Below are 19,815 nucleotides of genomic sequence, written 5' to 3'. Positions count from 1 at the left end.
TTGGATTGGCACTGGACACTGCTGATCCTCAGCTACCAAGACAAGTTATGAAATGGAGCTAAGCCAAGAGGACAAAAAGTATTGAGGAGCCAGGTAGGCAGAGCCTATGCAGTGCAGCTGATTCCTTGCAGACCTCTATTGTTTGCTTCTTCAGTAATCCTACTATTTGGCTTGTCACTGCTCTTGACCCCTGCTGGACCCTATATCATAGCTTCAGTTCTTACTCTCTGCTCCTGGGGCTGTATCTTTCCCTGTTTGCGCTGCAATCCTGGAAGTTTTAACCTTGCCTTGATGTCCTGGCTCACTAAACCTTGGCATGATCATAATCCAACGTCTTCAGCTACCTTCAAGCTTTGCTGTTCCTGCCAATTTCCTTGGCCTCTGACTTGAATGAGTTCCGAATGCATCCCTTACGTGTGAAGTGTTGAATTTTCCATTTGTGCTTTAGTGATTAAAGTTGTTTGCATCAGAAAGCTGACATGACCAGGACGCCCCTTGAATTTTCTCCCTGTTACCAGATTTTGAATTGGCCCAGATAGTTGCCCCTTGAACTGCAGTTTTATGTAGAGCAATTAGCAGTGGATAATGATTAGCTCCATGACATGAAAAGCTTCACTTGCTGATGCCAGACCTACGTAAAAGGCAGAGAAGCAAGCCAGAGCTGCTGTAGCTGAGTGGCTAGGTTCAAGTCTGATTTCTACCATAGACTCAAAAGGCAAACCATTCTCTCATCTCCACTCTCCATCTCAGGAATACTATTGATCTTCCTTACTGGGCTGTTTCAAGGATTGTTGAGATAATGCATGTTTCTGAACACTTGGGAAGTACTGTATGAATGCTAAACAATAATGATTTTCAGAAAAGCTTGTTCTTCAGCATGAGAATTTCTGGAGCTGTTGGGCAAACGGTCCCTTTAATAACTGCCCTCTTATTTTCATGACTGCACAGCAAGCTAAGCCCCATATGTAGCTGTTGCATAGTGTCTACATAAGGCAGCCGTCCCCAACATGGTGCCCTCCAGAGCTTCTAGACTACACTTCCTATGATCCTTGACCACTGGCTTTGCTGATTCAGGCTGATGGGAGTTGTAGTCCAAAACACCTAGAGGGAACCAAGTTGGGAATGGATGATTTAAGCCAAAATTGCAAGCATTAGATTGTAAACAACACAGCAAAACCGTGGCAAAGGATATTAGTGGACTGGGGTCAGTGTGTCCTATATTGAAAACCCAGGGTCCAATCCAGTAAGCACCGTAAAACCCCACTAATGTCAATGGGAGAGATTTCAGCATGTGCATAGCTTTGAGGGTGCTATGGTAGTTAAAGAGCACAAGTTCTGAACTAGAAAATGGCCTTAGGCAAACGACTGTATCTCAGCCCCTAACTGATACAGTCACACCTCAGAAGTCAAATGGAATCCATTCTGGAAGTCTGTTTGACTTCCAAAATGTTTGGAAACCTCCTGCAGCCAATCAGAAGCCGTGCAAACCGCGTCAGATGTTCGGGTTCCAAAGAATGTTTGCAAACCGGAACACTGACTTCCGGGTTTGCGGCGTTCGGGAGCCAAAACGTTTGACAGTTCCTTTGGGCAGAAAAGATGGCAATATTACTACAATCAGAAACTCAACCTGAATGGAAATAAGTTCTGTCTAGCCTATAGCAATTTGATGTAAATGTTCATCTTCAAATTTGGGAGGCAACTTTGCTGGACTTGGATGAAGTCAGAATGTGGATTCGGAGATCTGACAGAAGAATCCTACGTGGAACCCCTGCAGCCCGATCTCGTTATTTTTAATTCTGGCTGCTGCCTAGGAGGAGTAATTTGCAGAATGGAAAATAAAGGCCAGTGAATGTCCCATTAGGGAAAAGCCAGTGTATCCTGTTCCACCATATTGATTTGTGGTGCTCATGGTAAATGAAATGGGGCACATAGGGGAAGGAGACTAATTCATTAGTTATGAGGAGGGAGGGGGGAAGTGGGAGGTGCGGGGACGGGAGGGGGAACATGGTCAACTTTAGTTTCAGATCACATTAGCAGAGGTTATAGGTGGTACCACTAATTCTAAGAAGCATCGTCTCCTTACCAAAAAGATTTGTAAGAATGTTTGTGGCCGAGGACCTAAGGTACTTGCTACAGGGATGTGAGGTCAGAGGTCAGCTCAATCCTGTAATATAAACGCAGCAAACCTGGGTCACATCAACATGGCAGCACTGTCAGGCAGTCCCTGACTGGGGTGGGGCTGAGGGGTAAGGCAGTTGTGTTTGCACGCAAGGGATTTAGGGGTGGGGGGGGGAGGACTGGGTGGCAGGTGGCATGGCTTCCCTCATCTGATTCAGTGCGTCTCCTTACCTGAGGGCAGCCCTGCCCCAACAAAGCAGCTAGAAAGAAGGATTGTTTGAAGAAGCCTGAAATGAGAAATTGCTGATGCCACAGCCAGCACTCAGAGGTGGGGCGAGGACGGGGGAAGAAGAAAAGAAACAAAACCAGAGCTTGGGGGAAACAAAAAACACAGACACACAAAAATATGGCACATTGACAAGAAACAGAGAATCCGTTAGAAGAAATGCGACAATCTGCCAACGCCAATTAGTGCAGGAGGCTGGAGAGGGGTTTGCGAAGGGCTCTGCACAGAGGCAGCAAGCATCAAGGATCCCAGCCCAGGTGAATTCTGGAACGGAAATGCATGGCACAGGAGAAAATGCTGTCAGCCAGGAAGCAAACCACCGCTTGTAACACCGACACTGCAATCCAGGACAGGGGGAGGTGTCAGAGCACATGCTCAGCCCTTATGAAAAAGTTGTCCCGTAGAAGGGCTTGCCTTCCTGTTAAATGGAAGGTCGGAGGAACAGTCACCGAACCACCTCCATGACGGAGGCAAGAGAATCTCACCTGGTTGTTCTTACATCAGTCCTCTTGCATTTTTGGTTAAATTAGCACCTGCAGGGATGGGGAGATTTTGGCCCTCCAGAGGTTGTCAGGCCCACCAGCCCCAGACAGCAGGACCAGGGATGACTGGGGTTGGGAATCCATCAGGACTGGAAGGGTCATAGGGCTCTCCATCCTTGATCTACCCAATGAATGATTGTGGTCTATAAAGCAGAGCTGCACATCATACAGGCTTTGGATCATATGTGGTATATGGGGTGGCCATGTGTCCTACTTCACAGAGGATGCTCCTCTGTTTGAAGGTGGCTGTCTGGTCCAAATCTGGTTTAAAGGTAAAGAACCAAAACAAGGGAGTGCAGTTACTTTGAAGTTGCCCATCCAGGGCCATCCCAGACTATGGTGAGAAGTATTGTATTTCTATTTAAATTATTTCTCTATCTATCTCTCCCCAGCAAAATTTCAGTCAGCAATGCAAGGTCAATAGAGCAATGGGATTACAAAGTCAGTAGAGCAATACATTAGCCACTTGGAGCCTCTTTTACCTGCTGATGCATCATTGAAAAGCTAGCTAAACAGTTGGATCTTTCATTTTTGTATTAATGGAAGAGGTAGAGGAAGCCTGGTATGAATGAGAGCCTAACAGGTACTTGAATTATTACCAACAGCGGAAGGAAAGGACATTATGTTCCTACGTGTAAGCACAGCAAGTTTGATTCCCTGGAAATGTGCAAGTCTACATTTTGTCTGTTAAAGATATGCATGAGGACAGAGGTGCTTCTGACTTGCACTTTCTGTATTTCTGCATGTCATGAATACAAAAATGCAAGCAGCTCTGAGCGCTGAGACTTACAGTGGAAGGGCAGGATATAAATAGTTCTAATAAATAAATAAATGAAAGACTGCTCCAAAACGGCTTAAATAATTTCTTCCAAAGAAAAATATGTTTAGGACTGAGGCAGAAGATAACCTTACAGCAAAGCTTGCATCAAAATGAGTTGGGACTTCTCAAGGATGGATCGCAGCTACTGGAGACCACAAGTTTGATTCTTTTGTGGCTTGATTTTAACTTAACTGCCCAGATTACATAAAGATCTTCTTTCCAAAGAAACTCATTTCTAACTACATCCAGTTAAAAGCATCAAACCGCACCAATGAATAGAGGCTTCTCTGAAGGACACTGATATAGGAGGCCATTTCTAAGAGTAGAACAACTCCAGGGCCTTTCTGTACCCATAGTAGTATGTATGAATGTAACAGGTAGCACTCCTATAGAACCCTACCCAGCTAATGGGTACATTCAATGCTACTTTACTGAGGGCTGTAAAGAATTGTCTTCTTCCAGCGATATGCCTGATGGGCATGAAATGTTGCTGTTAGGTAAACGCCATCTCTTACCAAAAGAAGCTAGATATTTGTGCCTGGTGCACACATTTTGAAAGCTTTAAATTCATATTCAGTTCCCTTGAGCATTTGGCTTCCTGACCCGATTACTCACCTGGCAAACAATGCCGCAAGGCATCCTATGACCCCCTCAACGGTTCACATCTGTATTAGACTGGTAATTAATTTATTTTGCTTGCTCATTTACACCACTCGGATCAGCTTTTGGGGACAGGATAGGTGCATGAACTACTAGACAATAAAGCTATCGTCTGTTATGAATTGATTAATAAAGGTAAAGGTAAAGGACCCCTGACAGTTAAGTCCAGTCGCAGACGACTCTGGGGTTGTGGTGCTCATCTCGCTTTACAGGCCAAGGGAGCCGGCGTTTGTCCGCAGACAGTTTTTCTGGGTCATGTGGCCAGCATGACTGAGCCTCTTCTGGCAAAACCAGAGCAGCGCACGGAAACACCATTTACCTTCCCGTCGGAGCGGTACGTATTTATCTACTTGCACTTTTTGGTGTGCTTTCAAACTGCTAGGTTGGCAGGAGCTGGGACCGAGCAACGGGAGCTCACCCCGTCACAGGGATTCAAACCGCCGACCTTCTGATCGGTAAGCCCAAGAGGCTCAGTGGTTTAGACCACAGCGCCACCCGCGTCCCTCTATGAATTGAATTGATACATAGGCCAAATATAGGCACCTTGCTGTGCTAACTACCATTGCATGAAAAGCTGTGCATGCTGAAATTCCTTCTGCTACACAGTTATTCTACATAAATGACTCCTGTCCTGTTGCATTTGGTCACCCTATGTGGTGGTTGCAATCTACAACCAAAGCAAGCAGAAGCACTTCTACTGGAGTGACTTGCGTTCAGCTGGAATCAGCAGCTCCAATTAGCCTATATGCAGTGATTTACTCACAAGTGGATTTCCACTGGAGAAAGCAGATCTGGACTGTTTAAGCTGCAACCCTATACACACTTACCCGGGATTAAGCTCAGCTGAAAACAATGAGATCTGCTTCTGAGTAAACATGTCTAGGATTGCAGGTTAACATCTTTACAAACATAAATTTCAGTTCCAGAACTGCCTTCTTTTCTCCATCACGATGTTCTTTGTAGACCCTTGTGGAACCGTAAGAGAATTCTGAACTGAGTTCCAGCTGAAGAAGCAGGGTGTCATTCTGCTATTTTAAATAATAGCAGTCTATAGTCCCTGTTTTTATTGGAACTAAGTGTGACTGCAGAGCAAAGTAAGTGCTCAAAAATAATGAATTATTATCTGTATGTGTGTTTGAGTATGTATATAAAGACAGGTCCAGGATTTATGAAATTGCCAATTAAATATTTAGGCTTGCGAGCATGCGACCCATTCCTAGCCAGACTTCAGGTCTCCATTAGTAAGCTCGTTTTTACACAGCTCTGACCAAACAGACACAAAAAGGGAGGAAAAGGCAAAGCAAACTTTGCTGACCACGTCATAAAGCAACAACACGAGAGGGAATCGCTAAGCCATTAGCACAAGAAGGAAAGCTTTTTTTTTCTTCTATATTCCATTATTTTCTTACTTATTTTATTTAGGTTAAAACTGCCTTTTTATTTTTATTTTAACAAAAAAGGCAGTATCACAAGAACTCTTTGGCACAGGTGTGGGGAACTCTTGCCCCCGCCACCCCCCATGTTGTTGAACCATAACTCCCATCAGCCCCAGCAAGCATGGCCAATGGCCTGGGATGATGGGAGATGTAGTTCAGCAGCATCTGGAGGGCCAAAGGTTCTTCTCCACCACCTGCTTTGGCATGTAAAACATAATAATGATGCTGGTGATGCCATCTCCCAACTGGACCTAGGCAGCTGTTCCTGTATAGCTGCAATCCTAAATGCACATACAAGAGAGTAAGCTCCACTATAGCCAGTGGAGCACACTTCTGAGTAAACGTGCTTAGGCTCATGCTGGACATCTTCCAGTGCTAGGGTTGGATGAAGTATTCAGCCAAGACCCTTTTTGGCACTTGATTTTATAATCTTCAGTACTGGGGGGAACTTATATTTTTTGTGGGGGTGGCGGTAGCTTATCATGCTAGATATGAGATGGCAGAAGGTATCAAGTGGTGGCAGACATGTAATGAGCAGTGGCAGCTCAGCCTTCCTGAATGGGAACTGCTATGTATTGAAATTCTCACCCTGGCCACCAGGGGTATTGTGTATATAGTTTTCACTCAGGTCCACGTCAGTTAATTTAGGTGGGAAACCCTGGGGTGTTGTTGTTACAATGTTGACAGCTGGCTGCCTATAAAAGCAGGCCGGCTGAGCTGTTCAGTTCAGTTCAGTTCCAGCTTACTATAAAGAACCACTTGGAGAAATCTCTCTGTCGTCTGCTTTGTCAACCCACTACTTAATAGGAACGATGCTATATTTTGATGCAGTACAGCCTTTGGGCTACAAATTCTGTCAACCCCACTGATGCAGCTGCTGGTGGGAGTTGCCCAAACATCTGGAGGGCACCAGGTTCTGGAAGTCTGGTAAAGCACCATTCCCAGGGGTATTAGTGGAAATATGTATAGTTAATCCCACTGGCCACCTGCTCCCTGGTTGACAAGAGGTCTTAATGCACAGAATGAGAAAGTAATGGAAGGCCAGAAATGGCGTCTATTTACATGATCCCTACCATACTGGGTGGCTAAACTCAAAGAACTAAAAAGAAAAGAAAACCTCTTTGGAAAGTGATTTAAACTGAACTTGTCTGAGCCTGAGGGCAACCACAACAGGATGCCCACAGTATATCTTGTTCTTCTGAGAAATGCTGGCTATTCATTGCTTGGACAACCTCGAGATCCCTCCTTGAAATAGGAGGCTAGAGCCATTCCTTGCCAGCAGAGCTGTTTCCAAGGAAGTGGGCAGCATCTCTCAAAGTGGGAATACCACATAGCCGTTAGCAGGTCTGTAATTCCCAGGGAAGCAGCAGGTGCAAATAGACCCGAATGTCTTAGTCTTTTGAGAATGGATAAAATGCAGCAGCCAAAGAATTCTGAGTTACAACTTGTAACCAGAAGAAGAGGGGTTCCAATCGCTGGCTGATCTGCTGAATTTAAAAGGATGCTCAGCTTACCTTTGTTCTTCTTCACGTTCTTCTTTGGTCATCATGGTTTTATACTGGTTTCCTCTCAGTTTTCCAGGACTATATTTAAAGGAGAACTGTTCATCTGCTACAGAAGAGAGAGAGAAAGTCAGAACAAAGAAAGAGCTAGGTCCACAATTTTATGCTGACATAGGAGGAAAGACTACATAACAGTGAGGCTTATTCCCAAGCAAAATGCAAAAGATCAAGCTATTGTTCTCTGAAGAATATTCCTTTCTCCTTGAATTAAGGGTTCACTTCCATATTAGGAAGAAGCAAATGCTATTTTGATTACCCTACGTTATTCTGATTTTGCCTTCCTTCTAGCCAGAGATTTATCTGTTTCCCTTGTGAGCTGTTTAATGCTTTAGTTTTGCATGCAATCTATAATCACACAGAAAGAAAAGTGAGCTGGGCCAAAAATGCTCATCACACAGAAATCTAGTTGCATCTTGAAAATAATTCCACTTCAGATTTTTCAGTTCTGAAATGTGAAAATCAGAAGAAACATTTTTTTAAAAAAAATTAAAGGTGCGAGCTGGTCATATCTGGCCATCTCCTATAGGTGCAAGAAATGTTTCCTATGCATATTTCAGAGAATGGCAGATAAGTTGTCCTGAGTAGATCACAAGGCAATCACTTTATTCTCACTTTTATCACCATTCCCTAACCTCCCCCTACGGTCACATCTCTGCGTGTTGTTCTGCCCGGTGTCTCCTCACACAGCGGGGCTCTAGCATGTCAAATTCTGTGTTGAATTGTGTACCTATTAAGCATGTTGCATATATGACTCAAACGTGTGCGCACAGCCCAAGATTTTATGGGGCAGCGGTTTTCTTTGTTACCACCTGATGGTGATGATGATTTTATTTATTTGCCACCCATCTGACTGGGTTTCCCCAGCCATTCTGGGCGGCTCCCAACAAAATACTGAAAACACAAGAGGATTCCTAAGTTGTAGATTGGGTTTGCTGCCTTTCTTTACAGCAATGAATGATGCTTTATTTCTTTGGAATCCTGTAGACATAATTAAAGCTATAACTACAGTGGTACCTCGGGTTACATACGCTTCAGGTTACATACGCTTCAGGTTACAGACTCTGCTAACCCAGAAATAGTACTTCGGGTTAAGAACTTTGCTTCAGGATGAGAACAGAAATCGTGCTCCGGCAGCGCGGCGGCAGCAGGAGGCCTCATTAGCTAAAGTGGTGCTTCAGGTTAAGAACAGTTTCAGGTTAAGTACAAACCTCTGGAACAAATTAAGTACTTAACCTGAGGTACCACTGTAGTAGGCAAAGACCCGAGGTTTATCTATTCAAAGCAGGTTTTTGCTAGAGCTCTTTGTTTATGTTTTAAACCGCAGTTCCGGGTTATCTTCCAACAAGAGCCTCAGTAAACGATAGGCCTGGAAGTCAATTAAAGGCCCCAAGGCAAGGGGGAGGCACCTGTGCCTGTCAGTTTCTCTTCTTTTAAGCGTGCATACATAAAAGGTTGCATTTAAATAAACTCTGCACCAGGCAGACGATGGAGCAATGCTGTCTCATTGTTGGGACTCTCCAGTGGGGCACAGGTTGTTCTCCATGTGCGAGGAGCAGGGGGACACTGTCTATTCTTAGAGCTTTAGTTCTAACTGCAGGGAGGAGGGTATTGTTGTAAAGCTGGCTATGCAGCTTCCTCGCCATTGCAAGAGGCAACTCATCAGGAGATGAAGGACCGCTGCTTCATTTGTATATGCTAATGTCATGCCATCAGCATAATGACATGCTGTCGGCAATTTGCATCTCATTTGGAAAGAGCCAAACAGCGCTTTGCGCATCTCCAACGATACATCTTCACGAGGAATTGTCATGCTGTTTGTATTACTGCTCCGAGCGGTGCTTGTCTTTGGCGAGGGGTCGGGAACAGATGGGAAGGAAGCGCCCCAGGGTTTCCCTCAGAGCCACCTAGGCTGCCTTGTGCCACCCCCCACCCCAGTGGCTTCAGGTGATAGTATGAGCCCAACTGCCAAAGAGAAAGGCCCCGTGCTGAGCCAACCGTATGGAATTCTGATGGTATCAGGTAAAAGGGCAGGAATTAAATTTCTGCTTCAACCAATTAATCATTAACCAATTGTGGCACCAGTTAAGAGTCATAGAGGTGGTTGCTCACCCCCACCTCCCAAAAGTGGTAGTGCTCAAAGCTCTGCCTCAGATATAGCCAATGCAGGTGCTCTTCAGATGTTGCTGGATCACAGCTCCCATCATCCTTGACCACTGATCATGTTGGTTGGGGCTGATGGAAGTTGGAGTCCAACATATCGAGGGCATCCCTTTAGCTACCACTTCTCTGGCTCAACCCCTATATTTAATACCCTCCATATTGCTCTATCCCCCAGTTCAAACCACCTGAGAAAACTACTTACCTCAAGGTAGGGGGGAATCCATCTGCCAGACCTATATATGCAGAAGTAAAAATTCCTGGCCCCTTCTGTCATACCCATGCTTCAGTCTCCCTCCTCTATTTTGGATCAGTCATCCTCAGAAACTATAGTTTCTGAAGCAATCTGTGGATAACTAAAGTATGTACTGGGACACAAGGAGGGAAAACTGGGTATAATGCCAACCAGCTCCATAGCATATATTTTCTGGGACTGAGAAGAAAGAGCAGCCCACAAAAGGTAGAGGTAAACTATGAAGTTTGCTTGCAGCATTGGAGTAAAAATACTGGAAAACAGCACTATGCAAATTCACTCCCTTCCCATACGCCACACACTTTCAGCAACAGCAACCACCCTGAATAGCAAAGCCTTGGCTCAGCAGCCTTGAGGAAAGTGAAGCTTCATGAAATCTCATTTCCCCTCATGGAAAAACCAACAGTCTCCACTGACAATGGCAGCCACACAAGTCTGATCGACTGGAAGTGTGCAGAACTTCAGCTCATTTAATTATCACACACTACCAGAGAGCTTGAAAAGGCCCTTTAATGGGTCACTGATCCTGGAGTTCCTGGATAAATGCTACCGAGACCATCCATTGAGAGAAATCAGCAGTAACGCCACGATTTATGAAAGGAATTGAATAAGGAACGGAGAAAGGATTTGTTGTTTCTGTACTTAGAGTTAGCCTGGCCACCGGCATATTCAGAAAGCTCCGAAGTACAGAGTTTTGTTTGTTTTCATTCCCAGTGGAATGTCCAGGGAGGCCATGATATTTTCAGTTGCCTCTTGTGGAAGGAGTAACATAAACCTAAGGTCACTTTGCAATCATTCCCTCTGTTGCTGATGTTCAGGTGAGAGTGCCGGTGTACCAAAAGGGAAGTGTAATGAATTAGAATATGCTTGGACAAGAGAGAGTATATGCTCAGAGGAAGGACTGCAATAAATACAAAAAGGCCAGCTTTAAAAGCAGCCAGGTCGTCCCCACCTCATTGCATTTCAAATCACATTTGCATGTCACTGTATATAGCTGTGTGTGTGCGTGTTTCCAAGTTGCCCACCGTGTGAGTTCACAACAGTGGACAGAGAGCGTGTGTGGAAGCCTTCATACAGTTACGTTTTCAAATAGGATCAAAGCTGGTTTGAGAGGAAAAGCATCAAAACAGTATTTCTCAAGAAACTACAGGAGAGCTGTTGATTGAGGCTGATGTTGTTGTGTGTACACATATCCACAAACCAGCAGTGGAAAAGTGCACGGAATACAGGCCAATTTTTAAAAAAAGAAATAGCACCGAGCATGCTCATCGACCACAAAATGCTGACAGTCTGTTGGGGATGGAGGAACAAAACAGCAACGATATAAAACTGGATTTGGGGGGACTGGAATGGAGTTGGGGCATCCTGGAGGAAAGCCTGGCTGACTGAATAAAAAGGTGAACAGGCACGCTCTAATAGCTGGTGAATCTACCAAGGACCTCTTTCTTCCACTTCTTTCCATAGTCAGGGCCGGCCTGAGACATGTTGCCACTGCAGGTAAAATACGACGACGCTGTTCCCATTTGCACAATGGCGCCCCCCCCCCACAGATCCTGGTCCCCTCCCTGCCTCGGCCACGGCCCCCACACTGCTGCCAGCTGCATTACTGCAACTGTACCCTCATCTGCAGCTGTACCTGTGCTACCACCGCAATACAGGGGCAGTGGGCGCAGCGGCACAGTCGTTGGGTTGGTGGCACAGCTGAAGCCCCAGCAGGACTGACAGTGGCACAATGGCAGGTGCAGGGGAGGGATCTGCCACCTGAGGCAAATGGCTTCCCCTCAACTGCATGCATGGGAGGCTCCTGTCTGTAGTGCAGGGATGGGGAACTTTTGCTTCTCCCGACGACGTTGGACTTCCGTCAGCCGCAGCCGCAGATTCCTCCACCCCTGCTCTAATGCTGTTGGGAGGGTAGGATGAAGCTGGATAGGATGCAGCTAGATCTAGCTGCCCAGACACAAATGGAAGAGGATAGGGCTGGGGGGCGAGTCCTGATGCTCTGACATTCAGATGGTAGATGATGAGTGACCATCAACATACCATGTCATTTCAGAACAATAATGAAAAATAAAACACTTTCAGAGTGATCAATCTGCGCTAAAGCTGCTGCAGTTGCTTCAAACAATAATGAAAGTTTACTGAACAAAGTCGATGGTCAACTATCCATGCTTGCAACTTAATTCTTATTTCTCTAGTTTTTACTTCTTCTGTGAGAGCTTCTTCATTTAATCTCTGTGGGTCCTTCCACATGACCTGTTTATTGAGCGTTCGTCCTGATTTATTGAGCATTTATTCTGATTAGACAATGTTTGCTATTTAATATGCATTCGTTCTGATTTGTCTGCAGGGAGGTAAGATGACGTTGCCTCGAAGCACATGTTATCCCTCACTTTCCTTATTGCAAAAAGTCCAAACTTTTAGGGAAGCGGGTTTGTTGCATGAGACCTCCCATTCAAATATTTGTGGCAACCTGAATTTGTGGCAGAGTGTCCCTCAAAAATAACAACAGTCTGGAAGCACCTGCAACCCCTACATAACCTAAGTTTAAATTATCCATAGATGGAGTAAAGAATTCTAAATATGGCAAAGCAAGCTTTCCAAGTGTTCATAGGAATTGGGCTGAAATGAAAAGGCCTACCAATATTTATATCTTCCCTGCCTCCAGCAAACTACAGGAAACACTTTTCAAGTTCTGGGCATGAGACTTGTTGCAAAATATGTAAGAGGAGTGGAATGACCTACTTTAAACAAAGCAGCTGGAAATACAATTTTAAAAGGCATTTAGCTAAACTCACTCCTTTGCCCTCACCCACCCCATCATGAGCCTGCCAGATGCCATGGGACTCTGTCTCAAAAGGTCATCTTCTTCCATGAAGTCATTTTTTTATTATTTTAACAAAATAGAGAACTTTAAATGCTTTTCCATCCTATCTTCCTCACAATCTGATCCTATGCAGGTCATTTTCTCAGAAAGTCATCCCAATTACAGTCATACCTCAGGTTACAGATGCTTCAGGTTGCGTTTTTTTTGGGTTACGGACCGCTGAAAGCCGGAAGTACTGGAATGGGTTACTTCCGGGATTCAGCGCGCACGCATGTGCAAAAGCACTAAATTGTGCTTTGCGCATGTGCAGAAGCGCCGAATCGCACGGAACACGTTCGCAACCCAAGCGTCCACTGTAGTTTGATAGGACTCATTTCCAAGTTTTAAACCTGTGAATCCTATAGCCTACTAGAGATTCTTGTGTGGCAATGGCACACCTTTAAGGAAGATGGAGAGGGATGCATGGGGTGGGGGCAGTCTCAGCTTGTTGAAAGCTTCATTTCTGGCTGCACCCTGATAGCTAAGAGGATGTGAAACATGAAGCTTTGGTTTCTAACATTCAGCATGCAAAGTCAGTGGCAGATTTGCCAAGTCATTCATCTCCTGCTATATGCAGTCTACAAAACACTTAAAGTATATCAGCTCCTAAATCTACATGGACCTGGTACTTTTGAAATGAAGTGATACTGAGTCCATATCCATATTCATATCCATAGAGTTCAGGAATCAAATATGATAAAATAATATTGATATTTGATACTGCAGCACTACGTATTTGATCAGCAACACTGAAGTGGGCAGCCTTGCTTCCCAAATCTGATGAAGCACAAGACTGCAGTGCTAAAATGAGGCGGAAATCTCCTGCTGAATCTGTCTGGAAGCAGACTTAAGTTCACGTTGCTGAAAAGAAGTAGAAGAAGAAGCGAACCCTGAGTCAGATTGCAAAAGAAAAAGGAAAGAGGAAAGAGAAAGTAGTTGAACTATAATAATGAGCACTCTTCCACAAAGATGGGAACTGGGGAGAGAGGCATGCATTTACGTCAGAGAAACACTCAGAAGGCTGGATGCTGCAGGCAGGGGCGAAAAATGCATTAGCGAAGTACAAAATTTGCTGGCTAACAATTCAATTCCCACATGGTTGCCAGGGGCCTCACCTTCTTGGCCTTCCCAATTCTATTAATACGCCTGAATTATATAATACCTTTCTTCATGGCTGGGAGGGGACGAGTGTATGAACTGAGACAGCCACAGCACCAGAGTCCCATATGGCAAAGATTTTGTATGACCTCAAGTTCCCCAAGCCTTGGAATCCTGTCTGCCTCCACTAACTGCTATTGGCATTTTACATGGACATTTTAAGCTATTCCAGTAAATGGTATCTCAGGTTCGTGAAATGAATAAATTCCAACACACCCAGGGATCATGTTGCCTCCTTAGGACAGTAATAGTTTTCCTTCTAGCTTCCTTCTTTAATTTGGAAGTCCCTTAGTCAATGCTGGATGCAGAGCTGGAGATCGATGATGCACCTTTCTTATTTTCACTCAGTGATGCCTATTCAGGTGTGTCTGCATACATATGTAGTATCAGGGAGATACTACAAGCCAGAAGGAAGACTGGGCTCCTGAACCTTTGTAGCAGTGCAAGTGTGGAAATTTCAGGAGGGGCAGCTTTTCTTACCTTCGCAAGACAGACAGCACCTGCTGGGGGGAAATGCTTCCCACTTTAACAAATGGTTAAAGGTCCCTGTCCTCCTTTGCAGCTGATCACCCTAAAAATCACCTCTGAGCCTTACTAGGGGAATAAAATAGCTCTGTAGCCTAATTAAAAAAATTCCTTCCAGTAGCACCTTAAAGACCAACTAAGTTAGTTCTTGGTATGAGCTTTCGTGTGCATGCACACTTCTTCAGATACACATCGTGTGTATCTGAAGAAGTGTGTATGCACACGAAAGCTCATACCAAGAACTAACTTAGTTGGTCTTTAAGGTGCTACTGGAAGGAATTTTTTTATTTTGACTATGGCAGACCAACACGGCTACCTATCTGTATCTGTAGCCTAATGTCAGAGCTCTGGTTGGCTACTAGTCTCTAGTATTGCTCTTAGAAACCTCACCCTCACAGGTTTTGCTGGTGTATTCTGTGACATGCCATTGGTGCAATGAAAGTGGTGGTGGACTGAACCACCCACCCACCCTTCTGCTTTCTCGGCCGTTCTGTGATAATCCCCCAATGTTATTGCATGACTGCTTTCTGGAGGAGCATATAGTGCTGCGACGAAAGCGAGGGCAAAGAACAAATGAAGCTGGAACGTTTGCGGTACAAAGAGTTACAGGATGTTGGCAGGAAGCTAAGGGGCACACACCAATTGGAAACAAAGCACCATAATATTTCTGCAGGCACAAACACTACTGCGTATAACCACCCCGATGCCATCATGAACGCACAGTAAAAAGGACGCCAGGAGAGGTCCACTGTCTGCATTGGCTCTGTGCTTTTTTTATCTAGAGCTTCCACCTTTTGGCAGGACTCATGTGCCTTTAAAAGCTATGGAGCAGGCAGAAATTCAGCCGCTGGGACTGTTAAATGCTTTGGCATGCAACTTTACAGTCCATCTGGAAACCTAGTGCCAACCTCCTCCTGGGCTTTGTTTCGTAGGTGCTACAAGATGAGGACAAGCTACACCGGACACAACTATTATTCAGGACTACACATTACATTTGTATGCATACAGGAAGATATAAAGGTTGGGAAGATACAATACAGTAGGCAATACTTTTGTGTGTGAAAGGATCATAGCTCTACAGCAAAGGACATGCTTTGCAGAAAATCTCTAGTTCCAGTTTTGTTTCCCTTAAAGCATCAGATAGTGATCTCAAAAGACCTCAAAAACTGCTGCCAGTCAGAATACGCAATATTGGTCTAGATAATTGGTTTCACCCAGTTTAAGGCATTTTCTTATGTTTTCCCCCCTCTTTAAACTGGCCTTCCTCCTGTGCCTTTAACCAGCAAAACCTTTCCTGGTGCAGAGATAAAATGAAAGGAACGGATTCACCTGCTTAGCGTCTTGTGTGCCAGACTGCTGTCAAAGGCACAGGAGCAGCGCCTATAAAGAAATGTGGCAGCTCCACTTCTTATTTCTAAAAAAAAGTCTTGCTGTGTGAGGGCCAACAAATGGCACTATAAAACAGGGATGATAATCACTCCCCCTGCCTTGCGGACATGGTTTGTGAGGATTAAAGATTGTTTATAAGGGTGATAAATGTAATCCTCCTGAGCCAATAGGATTGTTGCTGTGACATGGGGCCTCGAGAGACAGCAAGAAAGTGGGACAAGGATGTGTCCCACTTGCTATAACCACCAGACAAGTTGCAAACAGCACCGTGACAACTTTCTGTAAACTTCCTCAAATGATCCTCCAACCCCAAAAAGTAATGTAGCACTTTTTAAAGTAAGCCAAGCCCTGTGCCCCAGTTACATTTCAGTAAGATTATCAGGCTTGCCAACTGCAAAAGCAACCCCCAGTAAATCTGGCGTGTTCCTATTGCTTGAACTGCAGGAACCACCTGCCAATTGGCGCAGATCGCAGCACTGCTGAAAGCACAGCTACAAGGGCCAGTTGAAAAGTTGGCAACCCTAACTGGACACTGGAATTTGAGCCGCTGGTGCTGGATCATGGCATAAAATGCAGAAGGTTTTGGGTTTTTTTCAAATTTAGCTGGAAAGGCCTCAAGGCACACATGTTTCTGTCTGCCTTGCTTTACGCTGTGTTCCCCAATTAGTCAATTAATCATTTGCAAATCAACTGATGGACTAATCACTTAAACATATGAACCTCTTCAGAGATGCCCTCCAGATCTGGCAAGGAGCTCTAGGCCTGGCTTCCAAAGTCATTGTAAAGCAAGGGTAGGTGGAGGCAGAAATAGAAAGCAGATCTGTGCTGAATGGCGAAGGTCGTGTGTTGGTAAGCTACGCTGCCACGCTACTGTTCTGCTTTATTTTTAAATGTATTATCATTTCAGATGTGCAATTTGTTCCATGCTGAGGTCTGCTCTGGTGGTTGGGGGTGGGGGGACACCATTTGCAGGAGGTCCGCATCTAAAACGCCTGCAATTAATATAAATTGCCTAGTATTTTCATGAAGTGAAGGATGCCAGCTGATACAACTGGTGGACACACTGTGCTAATTTGACAATCTTCTTCTTACAAGGTTTCATTGACAAATCCCCGGCTTGTCTTTTGTTCTTCCCCCTGCTTTGCATCTCCTCTGAAAAGAATTAACAGCCTGATAATCAGGAGGAGGAAGCAGCTGCTTGGGGGGCAGGCAGCTAATCCTCTACCCTCCCCCAGAAGGGATGGGAGAGTGAATGCAATGCCCAGGACTTCTTCACCGGAGGCCTTATTTATAGGATGTGACAGCCTTGCCTTAGCCTTGTAACTGGGCTCAGACTCTCCAATTCACATCCTTCAAGAAGCAGGGTTCTTGCCAGGCTGCTTTAGTCCTCCCTCTCTGGCTCCCCGCCTCCCCCCCCCTCTGCTAATATAGGAGAGAATTGGAAATGAAAAGTGAAAGCCACCTGGATTTTCATCTTTGCTGGCTCAGAGGGGAGAGGACGAAAGTGTAGAACTTGTCAGGTTCCGATTGTCAGCGCGAGAGTTCTTTGTCAGCCCCTTCCATTGTATCGCAAGGGGTGAGTTCGCATCCAATAATAAGCCATCAGATCCCACCCAGGTGTGTATGTCATCCCTGATTTAGTAGGGATGCAGATATTGTTTGCTTTTAATCTAAGGGTACTATGGCTGAGGTGTGCCACTATGGAGCTTTCTGTTCACATTTAAATATGATGGAGAGATATTCCCACAATGCACTACACAGTCTTCTTGTGCAACAAAGCCAGATAGAGGTGTAAGGCAAGCCTCATATTTTCAGAAATGTGCCTATTTCCCCAAGGTTGCTTAAAGGGCCAAAAATAAGGAAGCAGTTCAGGTAAGGCTGCGGGGTGGGTAGGTAGGACTACAGAAGTTGGAATCAACAGACAGGAGAATTTCTAATGTAAGAAACAATGGGAAGTTGGGAGTTGCCGTCTCTCTCATTAGTAAAGGTAAAGGGACCCCTGACCACTAGGTCCAGTTGTGGCCAACTCTCATCTTGCTTTATTGGCCGAGGGAGCCGGCGTACAGCTTCCGGGTTATGTGGCCAGCATGACCAAGCCGCTTCTGGCGAACCAGAGCAGCGCATGGAAATGCCGTTTACCTTCCTGCCGGAGCGGTACCTATTTATCTATTTGCACTTTAGCATGCTTTCAAACTGCTAGGTTGGCAGGAGCAGGGACCGAGCAACAGGAGCTCACTCCGTCGCAGGGATTCGAACCGCCGACCTTCTGATCGGCAAGTCCTAGGCTCTGTGGTTTAACCCACAGCACCACCTGCGTCCCTGTCTCTCTCATTATCTAGTGTTAATTTACATGTAGGTGTATACACATTTAAAATGTATTTTGTTTATGTTATGAATGGAACTGAATCAACTAATATTTAGAAACTGGATTACAAAAGAGAGTCAGGAAAATCAGCAGGAAAACCAACCAAGTGGCAATGCATTGTGGCATTTGTCTAGTTTTCCCTAGAACTGCAGTCTACTGAAATATAAGGCATCTTACTCTAAAGTTCACATTTTCCGCTTGGCTCTGATTTTCACAAGTGATCCCTATACCTTCAGTCCACATACAAAACCTTGCACTAACTGGAATGTGCATTCCATTTTAAAATTGCCCTTTTTGCTCTGTCACAGCCTCTAATGGTTAAGAATTTCAAACAAAATAAATTTTTTAAATGGCTTTCTTCCAGTCTTACATTAAGAACATGAAAAAATGATGGTCTCCAGACTAAATGATGCTCTTTGCATCAGTCTTTTATCGCCAACGTTTCTCCCTCCAGCCATCACGCAACCCCACACTTACCATCTTCAGTCTCAGGTTCCCTCACCACTAGTTTCTCATTTTCTGATTCCTGATCTTCTTCCTGGAACAGAGGAATTAAACATAAATCTGTTGTAAAGATGCTGGCGGCAAGACCTCCCTACAAAACAAACAGAGCAGCACACTGCAGAATCACAAGGGAATCATAGGCATAATAGCTCAAAGATAGAATTTTAGTTGGATCTCACTGAAAGGCATCTTCCATTAAATAAATCTTAAATTCATTTACACTTTCTTCCCCATTGCTCTTCAGAGGAACAGGCGCCGGAAGATGGAATTTAAAGGCTTATAAATGCATGATAGAAATTCATGCAACTTATACTCACAGCACACGTAAAAATGGTTTGCACAAGATGGTTAAGAGAGAAAAATAAATTTAAAAATGAATGACACCTTTTTTTTGGCACAGGGAATTCATTAAGTGCTTTTTCCCCCTTAAAATTCCCCTCTTTAAAACTTGAATTGGCTAGCATGTACATTCTATTTTAAAATGTTATTTATCTACTTCCTGTCCTGTGTTAATAATGCACACATACATATTCCAGGAGAAGGTGGGAGCCTGATTCTTTTCTGGTGGTAGCTTATGTGTGTGACAAAAGGAACTACCTCTATTATAAAAGGGGGGAAAATAATGATTGCAGGAAACTTTGGTCTTGGATTTATAGACCCACCCCTTCTAGTTTAAGCATGTTCATTTTGATCCACCTCATTCCATCTTTGGTCATGCCTACACACACACACACACAGCACAGAACCTCTGAGCATCTGCAGAGTGCCTGCACATGTTCAGAGGCAGGGGGCTTGGCAAACACCAAGGGGAGGGGGATGCCTGATGGTGCTCTAGCTACAAAAGCTGAGGCTGCTGAGGAGCCAGAGACCATCTTGGCTGTGAGTCCTGGAAGACCTGCTCTCTGCCTTGCAGGATTTTTCCACCGGCCTGGGAGTGTGGGGTCCTGACTGACTCCAACTACAAAAGCTGAGGCTGCTAAACAGACTCTTGGGCTGGGGTGTGGTTGGGAGGGACGGTTCAGTTATCACTGTTGGTTTTTTGTAACTTTATTTTAGATCTTGTTGTGATGTATGTGGAAGTGGTTGAGTTTGGTTGTGTATTTTTCAATGCTTTACTTATTGTTTATAACTACTTTTGTTACGTAGTAATGTAATTTTTTTCACATGGTAAGCTTCC

General features: G+C 44.7%; 1 protein-coding gene across 5 annotated transcripts in view; it reads right to left on the bottom strand.

Moving 5' to 3' along the window:
* JMJD6 (jumonji domain containing 6, arginine demethylase and lysine hydroxylase) overlaps positions 1–19,815 on the bottom strand; it is a 79,493-nt gene that overhangs the window by 11,747 nt on the left and 47,931 nt on the right. For 3 of the 5 annotated variants that reach the window (XM_081185415.1, XM_081185414.1, XM_081185417.1), the window contains 2 exons: positions 18,612–18,672; positions 7,377–7,473 (listed from right to left, as the gene is read on the bottom strand). In XM_081185415.1, coding sequence (XP_081041541.1) covers positions 18,639–18,672 — 34 coding nt within the window. In that variant the 3' untranslated portion in view covers positions 7,377–7,473; positions 18,612–18,638. Of the gene's footprint in view, positions 1–2,083; positions 2,165–7,376; positions 7,474–18,611; positions 18,673–19,815 lie in introns of those variants that run through there. The other 2 variants (XM_081185418.1, XM_081185416.1) reach the window with 2 other exon arrangements.

The sequence above is a fragment of the Podarcis bocagei genome (genome assembly GCF_964188305.1).
Source record: "Podarcis bocagei genome assembly, chromosome: 2".
Classification (NCBI taxonomy): domain Eukaryota; kingdom Metazoa; phylum Chordata; class Lepidosauria; order Squamata; family Lacertidae; genus Podarcis; species Podarcis bocagei.
Note: the sequence above shows the minus strand (reverse complement) of the source record. Positions and strands in the feature narration are given on the sequence as shown.